The sequence below is a fragment of the Exophiala aquamarina genome (assembly GCF_000709125.1).
Source record: "Exophiala aquamarina CBS 119918 chromosome Unknown aczIA-supercont1.26, whole genome shotgun sequence".
Lineage (NCBI taxonomy): Eukaryota > Fungi > Ascomycota > Eurotiomycetes > Chaetothyriales > Herpotrichiellaceae > Exophiala > Exophiala aquamarina.
In genome coordinates, this window is record NW_013550562.1 from 31,569 (window position 1) to 44,374 (window position 12,806).

A 12,806-nucleotide genomic window follows, 5' to 3' on the forward strand; every position below is an offset into this window, starting at 1 on the left:
AGCTCGGATTATAATACTTTAACTACTACTTAATTAGTATTAGATATCTAACGTAGAATTATCTCGAATTAAATCCCTACTATCTAGCGTACGTCTACTTATAGCCTTAAATAACTCTTTAAAGACTAACGTCGTTTAAGATAGTAGTTCTAACGAAGACTTAGACGTAGATATAGTTAACGTACTAGGACTTACTAATATATCTCGAAATAGTATTAAGGTAGAACTATTCTATAGAAATAGGAAGAAGCTAGGATACTTCCTTACGTAACTTAAGACTACCTTTAAACTTAATCTAACTAAGTATACTAGGACTAAGGATAAGGTTATATTCGCGGTAATATACCTTAAGGGAGCGGCGTTCTATTAGTTTAAACTAGTATAGAATAACTATCTCGAGTCCTCTAGCCCCGATAATAAAACTAAGGTATACTTTAGGAACTTTATATAGTTCGAAATAATAATTAAATAGATCTATAGTACGATTAATAAAGCTATAGTAGCCTCTCGTACTATCTATACCCTTAAATAAACGAGATCTATAGCTAATTATTATTTAGAATTTAAGAAACTAGCGAAGAAACTAGAGTATATAGACGATAATATCTTTAAGGATACGTTCTATAATAGATTAAAGAAGAAAGTTAGGAAGGAAATAATAGAGCGCCTAGAAACCTATAAAGATATAGTAGATAAGGCTATTAAACTTAATAATCGACTATACGAACTATATATAGAAGATAATTAAAGAAGAAGCTTAGAAAAACGAAAGTATCGAGAATATCGATATTCTCCTCGAGTTAATATAGAACGTCTACGAAACTATAGAAACCCTATAAACCTAGACGCTATAGAATATTATAATACTCGACGAATAGACCTAGGTAGAAGCCGAAATATAGAGCGAAAAGTTATAGAAGGACGAGATCGAGAGAAGAAAAGATAAAGAAAGGAAAACCTATACTACGAATATAGTAAGTTTAAATACTATATACGCGATTACTTAGAAAAGAAGAGCGCTCGAGGACTATATATAATAAATATATAGAGCGATAGTATAGACGACTTAATAGCGAAAAAAGCTAATACTATTAAAGAAACCTAAAGACCTACTAAGGATAAGAGTAAAATAGTATAGAAGGACTACTAAGAATCGGATAACTCCTAGAGGTTAAGTAAGTTAAATACTAAGTAATTAGAAGAGGAATTCTAGTCGAAGTATTAAATTAAGAAGCTTAAAGAATCTAAGTATAAAACTTAGAAAAAAGAAAAGTTCGATAAACTTTTAAGAGGAAAATAGTAGAGCGAAGTAATATATAATATAAAGAGAAATATTATAAGATATACTTAAGAATTATAATATTTCTATTATAAAAATAACTATTAACTTTATTTAGCTTTAAAGACCGAAAAATAGTAGTTTCTATATAAAGATAGAGATAGTATAAAGCCTAGAGAATAGGAATAGAAGGTCTAGAAAACTTTAGCTATAATAATAGTCGATTTCGAAAAAGAAACGATACTTATAAATACGAATAACTATATAATAATTAGAATAAGGTTCTAGAAGATAGTTAACGAAGTTATAATATTAGATAGAAGAGTAACGTAGAAAACGTTTAGGACGACGTTAATCTATAAGTACCGAGCCTAAGGATATTAATAATATAAATATACTTATACGTATACTAAAGATAGAGAATCGTATTAACTAAGAATCTAGCGAGAGGAAGACGAATAGATATCGATAGACGAGATACTACGATAATATAAGAACTCTACGAAATTCTATATATACTTCTAGGATAGAAGGAAAGGAGAAATTCTATATCGCTATAACCTAGGCGCTATTCCTAGAAAAGAATAGAAATATATATAGATCTAGAAATATAACGACTAAGAGTACTCCCTATAAGCTAAATATACGTACGATATATATAACGAAAAAGCTTACTTTATAACCTTTAAAGGACTCGATAAAGGAGTAACTTATACGAAAGGATAGCTAGTTTAGCTTAGGTAGAGACTATTTAGTTTTAGGACGATAACACTACTACCGCCTTATTATAATATATCTATAATAGAGAAAAGACTCGCGAATAAGATTTTACTAAATAAGCCCGACCTAGTAATTATTTAAATCTACTACTAGGTAGTAGGACTAGCGGAAAATTCCGGGATATAGTATAATCCTCTAGAATAATCGAAGAGAGAAAGAATCTACGTAATAATCTATAAATACGCCTAGAATAAATACGAAGATAAAGAAAATAGCTATATGTACGACTATATAGGCTACGTATTCCTTTTTCTATTTAGAGAAGGAGAAAACGATAACTAATTAGAAGAATTACGATAGTAGTTAAATAAATACGAGAAGATAAGACTATAGAGAATAACGTATACCTACCTCGATAATATTATATTAATAGAAGAAGAAAGTAAGGTAGTAGTATCGGAATATTATCTTATAGTATTTATTACTTACTATTACTAGGTAAGTATTAAAGACGGTATTAAAAAATTAATATTCTACTCTAGCGGACCGAAATAATTAACTCGAAGACTAGTTAGCCTAAACGAATACTACGACTTAGAATATTTAGTAGTAGCTTCTTACTATTTATACGATATAGTAGAGGATAAAGTAGTACGCTATAACCTACTAGTATAAATAATCGGAGGAATATAAGTACGACTAGTATTCCTTAATAATAGAGAAGAAGAATAGGAGGAGGTAAACGCTAAAGAATTAGACGAAGACTCCGAAGTACCGTCGGAAAAAGAAGAAAAATATTATATAGCTAAGATTACGAGAAATTAAATTAAGATTATAATAAAGTACTAGAAATATAGTAAATATATAGAATATACTAGCGAAATAAGAAAATACCTCTATATCTATTATAATTCTAGGATAAAACTATAAGAGTAATAGAATAAAATTAATATATTATTTTACTAAGATTATAGATATAATTAAGCGCTAACTATATATATATATATATAAGAGTTAACCTACGAATAAATTATAGTTAACCTCGACTAGGAAGACGTAAAGAAAATCTAGGGAATAGAAGCTCCGACTATACGGAACTTATATATAATATAGGAGGATAAAAAAGAAGATATACCTTATATTAATAGACGAGTAGATCCGACGTACCTATTCGATTATTTTAGTTACGCGAGAAGGAGCTACTAATAGTACTTTAAGCTATACTAATACCTATAGAATATAAGTCTTAATCGACTCTAAATTCCGATTAGTAAAATAGTATATCGATTAATAGACGAATACGATAAACGTACCTATATAGTAGAATTAAGACTATATATATATTTAAAAAACGACGAAGGAATAATCTATTAAGGCTAGATTATTTACGATAATAGCCTTAGACTCTATATAAGTTAGATAGAGGTAAGGCGAAATATATAGTCCTTACGATCGTTCTATAGAACCTCTCTATACGACTTATAGTAGACTCCGAAGTAAACGGAAATTACGTCTTATACTATATAGCGTAAAGGTTAAAAGACTATATAAAGGTAAAGATAGAACTATATCGATTTATAATAGTAGACGAATCGCTAACGAAGTTTAAAGACGAATAGATAAGAAAAGAACTACGATAGATCGAACTAGTAATAGAAACTTATTAAGAAAGAATAATCCTAAATATAATAGCGATAAAATATAACGCTATATTAAAAATAGAGTAGCTAGAAAAATATAATTCCTAAATAAACTAGAAAATAAGAAAATTTAAATTTCCGAATTATAGTTATAGAATAAAAATAGAAGATCGATTATCTTTAAAGATTTCCTTCGTAAAGACGATATAGATATAATCGAGAAGTAGAATATTAGCTTAAATTAATATTAAAGAGCTACTCCTAAAATATATAAAATATAAGGAACTATTTAAAGAAAAGAAAAGTAAGATAGTACTTCTAGAATATTAGCCTTAGAATTATCGAATACCTATAAAAGAAGGAGAAGTACTTAACTATAAGAAATAGTTAAAGTTACTCTTAAAGAAAGAAGAAGACTTTCTAAAGGACTATATCGAGAAACTAGAAGTAAAGGGCTTAGTAAGAAGAAGTTAACTAAAGGTAGGAAAGTATAGATTTATATTCTATAGTATATTCTTCGTAATAAAGAAGAATAGATTACTATAACTATATATTAACTATAGACTACTTAATAATAAAACTATTAAGGACTATTATTCTATTCCTTAATAGAATAAACTATAGGACCGCCTTTTAAGCGTAGTATAGTTTACCGCGTTAGATACTAGAAACGCCTATTATTTAATTAGAATAGCTATCGAAGAAGAATAGAAAACGATATTTCGAATAAGATAGGAAGTCTACGAATTTCTAGTTATACTTTTTAAACTTACTAATATACTATTAATATTCTAAGAATTTATAAATAATACTTTAAGAAAATATCTAGATATATTCGTTATTATATACCTTAATAATATCTTAATCTTCTTAAAGACTTACGAGAAATACGTAGAGTATATAAAAAAAGTAATAGAAAAGTTAAAGAAAAATAGAATTCTACTTAAGCTATTTAAGTACGAATTTTATAAGAATAGTATTAAATTTCTAGACTATATTATATCTTCGAAAGAACTTATATCGAACTAAGAAAAAGTTTAAGCTATTAATAAATAGCTAGAACTAACGATAGTTAAGGAAGTATAGACGTTCTATAGATTAATTAACTATTATCGAAAGTTTATTAAGAACTTCTCGAAGATCGTAGTACTAATTACTAACTTAACTAAAAAGGAAATAATCTTTAATTTTAGGAAAAAATATAAGAATACCTTTAAAGAGCTAAAGCGGCGAATAACGATCGCGCTAATTTTATATATTTTTAATCTAGAAAAAGAAGTAATTATAGAAATAGACGTCTTAAATAAAGTAATAGAAGGCTACCTTAAATAGAAAGACGAATAAGGAAAGCTTTATCTAGTAGTATATTATTTAAGAAAGTTAAGCGGATTCGAGGCGAATTATAATATCTACGATAAGAAACTACTCGTAGTAGTAGAATACTTAAAAATATAGAGAGTATATCTAGAAGGAGCTAAATACTTAGTATAAATATACTTAGACTATAAGAATCTAATATATTAAATAATAACTAAGGAACTTAATAGAAGATAAGTTAGATAGACTAAAATTCTAGCTTCTTACGATTTTAAAATTATATATATTCGAGGAATAGAGAACGTAATAGTCGACGCCCTTAGTCGAAGAATAGACTATATAGAAGGGCTAGAGCTAAAACTAGTAGCGCTCCTAGAGAAAAGAGGAAATTATCTAATATATAGAAAAACGGAAATAAGAATACTTATAACCTTAGAAGTAGAATTAATAATAGAATAAAAATAAAAAATTATATAAATAAAATATAATAATAAAAGCGTAGAATACCTAGGTATTAATAAAATAATCGAATTAATAATACGAAATTTTACCTAGATAGGATTAAGAAAGAACGTTAAGGAATATATTAAGAATTATAATATATACTATAAAGCTAAATACTCGAGATATAAACTATATAGCTTATTATAATTAGCGGAAAATATAGATAAAGTATAGTTAAGGATAGTAATAGACTTTATAGTTAAACTACTACTATCGAAAGAACTTATAATCGATACGATATATAATAGTATACTTATAATAAACGATATACTAATAAAGTATATTTACCTACTACTATATAAAGAGGTATCGATAGTAGAGGAACTAGTATACGTAGTTACGAGAATAGTATTCGCGTAATATAGAATACTAGAGGTTATTATTATAGATAGAGATAAACTATTTAATTTATAGTTTTAGTAATCGTTAATCGATCTATTAGGAATAAAATATAAAATATCTATATTATATTATCTATAAACGAATAGATAAACGGAAAGAACGAATTAGACGATAGAATAATACCTTCGATACTATATAAATTACTAGTAAAGAAATTAGGTCGAACTATTACTAATAGCTTAATTCGCTTTTAATAATAATATATCGGTAACGAAGATATCGCCGTTCTTTACGAATTATAGGAGGTACCTAGACTTTAAGAAAGAACTATTAGGCGATAGATCTATAGCGAAAAGGGTAAGGATAAAAGTCGAAGATCTATATAAATTATACTTTCTACTAAAGATAAAATTAGATAAAATATTAAAAGTAACTACGAAAACGATAAATAAAAAAAGATCTAAGGAACTAAACTTCTAGGAGGGAGAGATAGTTTATATTAATATAAAAAATATAAAAACGTAAAGACTAAGTAAGAAACTAGATTATACGAAAATTAGCCTATATCGAATTAAGAAGATACTAGGACTAGTCTCTTATAAGCTATAACTACTAGGAGGATTAAATATATATCTAGTATTCTATAAATCGCTATTAGAAAAGGTACTAGGTAGAGCTAGACTAAGACCGATATATATCGATAAAGAAACCTAAGAACTCTATTATAATATAGAAACTATACTCTAACGTAGGCGAGAGGGCCGCGAAATAAAATACCTAGTTAAATAGTTAGGATACCTAGAGGAGGAAAATACGTAGGAACTAGAGATAAACCTTAATCCGAGACTTATAGCTCGATATTATCGGACTATTAAATAATCTAAAGGAATAGAACCTAAGAAGTAGGCTAGAAAACTCGGCGATAGATTAAAGATATCTTTAAGCTAGGCGTTATCTATACTAACTAAGACGATAGAGGAAGCCTAGGGCGAGAAATCGATATAATCTAGCGCGTTTAGGATATAAGCCTCCTAAATAACTATTTTCTTTTATTTCTCGAGTAGCTACTCGACTTTCTTCTCGAAACGCTTACGCTCGGTGTTAGCTTAAGCGATAGAAGAAAGTAGGCGCTATATCTCTTCGCTCTTTTAACGAATTTCTTCGCCTTTCTAGCGAGCGACCTCGGCTAAACGGCTACGCTTAGCTAATAGAGCCTCGAACTTAGTATCGGAGAATACCCTATTATAATCCTTTCGGTTACTACGTATATAGTTATTATATCGCGTATAACTATCTAATATAAAATAGACGATATTTATATTCTAGTAAGGAGTATAGCGACCTATACTTTCGTATTTTCTTTCGAGGGTTTTAATTTTAAGCGCGGTGCGCTAACGGCGGATAGTAAAGAACTCGGAACGCTTAATAATATCTATAGGCGATATAGTTAGCTATAGGGAGAGAAGAAACGAAAGTATAGAAGGAACTTACCTTAAGTACGTTAAGGATAACGACTAGAAGGAGGGGAGAATAGTATTACGAACTAGGTTACTTAGGGAGTCGCTAAGGGAATTAAGGTACCTACCTAAGGAAGGAGGTTAGTCGATAGAGAACGAGGCTAAGTTAGGTAACTAGGCTAGGCTAGATCTCCTAGATCCCTTAGATCTTATAGGATCTCGGGGAATTTAGGGAGAGCTATAAGATCTAGGAGAGCTACTAGTATTATATATATACGCTTATTACCCTAGATAGATAAGTTCGTAGTTAACTTCGTTAGTAATCCTATACCTATATTTTAGGATATAGTCCGACGAATAAGTATTCCCTTTATTATCTTAGTTAATACTTTAATATCTACTCTATTAAGGAACCCTACCTTAGTTAGAACTACTTATAGCTCGGATTATAATATTATATTAAGATTAAATCGATATATATTTTCGCCTATTCTATAGGTTAGATAAGGAAGTAGGACTACGTTACTAGGAGTTCTCTTTCTTCTAGGATCGTAGAATAAGAACTAATCGACGCTAAAACGAATACTATAGTAGCTATAACTAAAACGATACTCTTTACTTATCTATATTAACGAAGGAATAGTAACGCTATCGATTTCTATAGTTTTAAGTCCGCTAAAGGACTATACTTTTAAGACTTCTCGTAATAGACGTATATAAAGCTATAATAGCTTTATTCGTAAAGGTTACTACTACTAAAACTTAGGCTATATAGTTACATAGCCGAACTCGTAGAAGGAAAAACGCTCTTAATTCTATAAACTATACTCTTATAACTACTATCTAATACTTAACGCCCGCTCGCGTACGTTAGGTTACTTTCTTTTCGTTACTTATCTATTCGATCGTCTCTTTCTTCCTTACTTACTTATTCTTCTATACTAAGGCCCCTTCTCACTTCTCTTATAACTAAGCGCCTCGAGCCCTAATATAATATTCGTAAAACTTTAAAAATTAATTAAAGAAGACCGGTATTAATACGAAGTAGTTAAGACGATAGTATATATACTAGTAAACTACCTAAAGTTAAGGACTCTAAGATAGTAGTTATAGAGGAAGGTAGGTAATATAATAGATAGCATCGTACTTATGCTCGGAGGGATATCTCGGAACGAGTAATTTAAGGTAATAGGTAGGTTAATTAATAGATAGGTAGTGAACGCGGTACTAGATTTTACGGACACATAAAGATTTCGCTCTAGAGTACTAGTAGGGTCTCGACGGCTAGACCGAAGATAAGGAACATAATATAGGCCCCAACGAGGTATAAACTTCGCTCATGAAATAGAACAAGTGTACGATAGATTTTCAAGGATAGCTTTAGTTATCGGCTCCCTACATATCCCTCGGGAGAGGTCAGGGTAATAAATAAACAAACAAACAATAAACACAATATCTCATGTCTTCAGTCGGTTAATTTCCAGTGTACTCGTGCGCCGCCATGGACTGTTTTGGGTCGTGGTCGCTCCACAACGGACCTGGCCTTGCAAGTCGTTCGGCTTTTCACAAACCACACCGTACTCCGATCCACCGCCAAAACCACTGCCTTCCCTGACAAGCATCCTTTTGATGTAAAACTAAACCACAGTTGCCAGCCTATATTGCAATATGAAGCTCCGAACACATTTGTCATCGCAATCTGATCCCGGTTTTTTGGTTGGATGTAGGTTTTGCTGTTTGAGCTAAAGAACTCCTCCGCTAAGAACAAAATGCCTGCGTAGCCGCTTTTTTTGTTGCTGATATTAATCGGAGCAATCGTCTTGGTAAATAAATCCGAAAGAAACCAAAAGAACAAATATAGATTGCGGGCTTCCAGCATCAGCGTCTCTTTGAAAATAAACTCAACTAGAACCGACTCCCTGCTTTTCATTATGCATAATGTTACCGGATGCTGTATATCTGGGAGTCCAGCACCAAGTTCGTATAACATTCCGAAGGCGGCCACTTTGACAGCGTGAAGCTGAGTATAGCCAACCATAGATAGTTACCAGCCTAAAGGTCGCGTTGCTCGTCTTGGAGAAATTGATGTATATGTCTCTGCGTCCAGCCAGCCAATTCATCCTCAGCATGTCCTTGTCATCCTTCCCGATGGATTTGGACATGCCAAGCACAATTTCGTTCTCGCAGACCTCTTCGCAGAGAAACTTGGGATTCAAGCTATGGTGCCCGATTATTTCAAAGGTTCGAGTTCCTTCCCTGGCGGAGTGGCAACTTCTTTATCCTAACAGATATCATAGGCGAGGGTCTTCCGGTGGAACTCCTAAAATATAGACGACAGCCAGGCGTGGCCATTGGTGACCATAACTGGCCAGAGGATGCGAAGAACACGATTCGCAATACCAATATCGAAGTGTGGTTGACGAGGCACCCCCATGAACGAATCGAAGAACTTCTACGAGGCTTTGTAGTCGCAGTTTACCAGATTGCCCCGAACACCACATTCCTCGGAATCGGTTACTGCTTTGGTGGCAAGTATGTCTTCACAATGGCAAAGGAAGTTTTTAAAGCAGCAGCGGCCTTTCATCCGGTAAGTCGTGACATTGTAGCGACAGTTTCATCTCCCAGCGGCTAACTTGGACAGAGCTTCGTGATACACGAAGACCTGAAAGGCATTCGGGTTCCTATATACGTAGGGTTAGCTGGGAATGATGTGATGGTCCCGGCTTCGCTTCCGGAGGATCTTAAGTCTTGGATACAGCAGGAGCAAATTCAAGCCATCCAGGAGATATACCCCAACATGCCTCATGGCTTTGCTGCTAGACCAGAAGCAGAGGATCCAGCGAATCGAGACCAGTTTGAGCGAGCCTTGAAGGCAGCGGTCGACTTTTTTCAACGGACGCTCGCCGCCTAAGCCACACCAGCGGCTTTTCTGGACCTTCAGGGTGTACGTACTCAGTTGTAAGTCCGGATTTCCAAGGCAGCTCTGTAGGCATCTTGAGTTACTACTGGACCTACAAAGGAACCAGAAGCAAGATTGAAGATGAATTTCCATAGCCGGAGAGGCAGCCCTGGAAACAAACGATTGCTAGAACCGTGAATCAGCGGGGTTTCTTAGCATGTGCTGCATTCTCCTAGTAGTATGAGCCTCTTGGTAGGCATCTGCATCAGATATAGAGAACGCTGTGCCCAAGCGAATCCAGTTAGTCTAGAAATAATCGGAAATAAATTATCGCTCGGCACCGTATTGTGATTGATTTGTTCATCGCATCAGACAACCTTGACTGCTAATTCCTGCCTTTGTAATATTTAATCCAGCGTCCCCCGCCATGATCAATGCTTTTCCTAATAAGATCCTAGAAAGCACTGATGTTAGCTTTTCAAAGACATCTGGAACGACTCTTGGCGCTGCCATCCGACAAAATGATCAAGCCTGACGAGCACTATGCTAGAATCCTTGATCCCTCTCACTCGACCCTGTTCCCGGTAACAATCGATGTAATCCTGTCTGAATTCGATGAAGTAAGCCGCCACTTTCAGGCTGACGGTGGCAAAAACAACCTTGGCCGGCTCGATGGATGCTCCACCGGCCAATTCCCGTTAAGGAGGGTGAATCTACCGTGACCGCAAAGATCAAGTGTTGACAGTCTCGATGAATGTCCATTAGCAGTCAACTAGACGTGAAGATGATGGTAGCCAGGATACCTGCTGACCATAACCTGTGGAAGAGAATTATACTGGCTAAAGCCGGGGTTTTCATTCGCTGGTTCGACAACGACGGCGGCCGAAAGAGTCCAAGTAGACTTCGTTCATCTGAATCCCTAGCGCCTAAACGTCGCCCTCACTTATTTCCAGGCCGTCCTGAAGCTTCTTCCTGGCTTCTTCACCCTCGGCATTGGCCGATTGCAACAGTGTCAGGACTTGCTGTCGACGTTCTAGCTCCACTCAAATATTATCCCAAAGGGTACGATGTGCTTCCATCCCAGTACTAGCACTTCGAAGGATAGCGTCCCCGGCCGGCTTTCGTTCCAGAGTCAATGTCTCGAGCAATGATGGAGCCGCCAAACCTATGACCGCATATGCAAGCTGCCATGCAAAATGAAAGGCATCTGCAATGCAGTGTTACTACCCAGTCCATTGATCGGAGGATGGCGATGCGTTCCGTCTCCTATGCAGAACATTCGACCTTTGTGCCTTTGATCCGTCACCTAGTCACTGGTGGTCGACACGTAGTTCGAGAGAACTTCGATCTCTACGGACAAGTCGCTAATCACCTAGTAAAGCCAGTCTAGCATTGCTTCCTTTGTAGGCCCAGAACTTCTGGAATCCTTTGTCGCAGGGTGCATGGATCCCGCAGACTCATTCCAAGGCCGTATCACCCTGGTATTCCCGACTGCTGACCATTCCGAAGCGCCAGAACTCAGACCCAAATTCAGGCTCCCCCGAATCACACACAATTCCTGGAGAAAGAGCCAGCGCCTGTCAAGAAAGAAGGTCAAGAACGAAGAGCAAGGACCATTGCCATGATTATTTCCTGAATCAATCATCAACAATCTGGCTCAGTATCTCTGATGTAGGACCTTCCAGTCAAGATCCACCACTATTTTCGAGCCTCGTTGCGTGCGATCTCCCGAACCTCATCGCCGTCCACAGATACGCTCAGCTCGGTCGAGTTGAGACACTGAGGTTCCACTCCTGGACATGATCCGGGCAAATCGCTGACTCTTTGTACAGAGCGAAAATCTCGGGCACCTGCCTCACTTGTGCAGAATTTCCTCGACGGAGCACTGATTGATACACAAGGCATCCACCCACAGAAACGAGACCTGGATCTCCCACTGGGTATATGAAAAAGCTGATATTTGGATCTTCGGGGATCGCACAAGCAGATTGTCGTGAGTCTCAGCTCTCAGCTCGGGTTGCTGTCGGGACACTGGTTCTGGCGTCGTTATTACCATTCAGGAGACTTCAACCGTTTGATAGAACCGAAATTTGGAAGCTGTTGATGGAGTGACTCCATTTTGTTACGCTGCGACATTTTACTGGTAAAGACTGGCGGGTTAGCGACTGTGCGAGATGATATCTCTGATCCTCAGCCTCATGAGCTTCGAGCGTTCGTCTCTGGAGAAAGGAGGAGATATTGTGGACCGGGGGAGGGGGCTGCATCACTCCGGTTTTGATGTAGGACAGTGGATGAAATCCAGCGTTTAGGAGTTGATTTTCTCGAATGTTCAAGGTATACAATATCAAATGGTCAGGCGGTCTAGCCCCGCGACAATAGAATGGCTATCAGAAGGCATCCAGTTAAGCTGCGGCTGAGCATTTCACAGCCGCCAACCCTATCGCTAAGCAGTAGTTGGTGATTTTTCCTGTGTGCTACAACGAAGCATTTTTCCCGCTCCAGCCGAAATGCGCTCATCGTCCCATGGAACCATTGTGCCAACGACTTCTGGCGGGATACCTTCACGCGCTAACTTAACATAGGTCATCGCGACTCTGTCTGGATGAATAAGCTTGCCGCCGTCATGTAGTCTGACTAGACTTTCCCAC

General features: G+C 35.6%; 1 protein-coding gene across 1 annotated transcript; it reads left to right on the top strand.

Annotated features, from left to right (window-relative positions):
• Window positions 1-9,197: 9,197 nt before the first annotated feature.
• A1O9_12703 (uncharacterized protein) lies at window positions 9,198-10,170 on the top strand (the record flags this gene model as incomplete). The annotated part of the gene is made up of 4 exons (XM_013398336.1): window positions 9,198-9,240; window positions 9,300-9,500; window positions 9,557-9,846; window positions 9,901-10,170. The coding sequence occupies 4 exons, from the start codon at window positions 9,198-9,200 to the stop codon at window positions 10,168-10,170; spliced, it is 804 nt and encodes a 267-aa protein (XP_013253790.1).
• Between the last annotated feature and the right edge of the window lie 2,636 nt (window positions 10,171-12,806).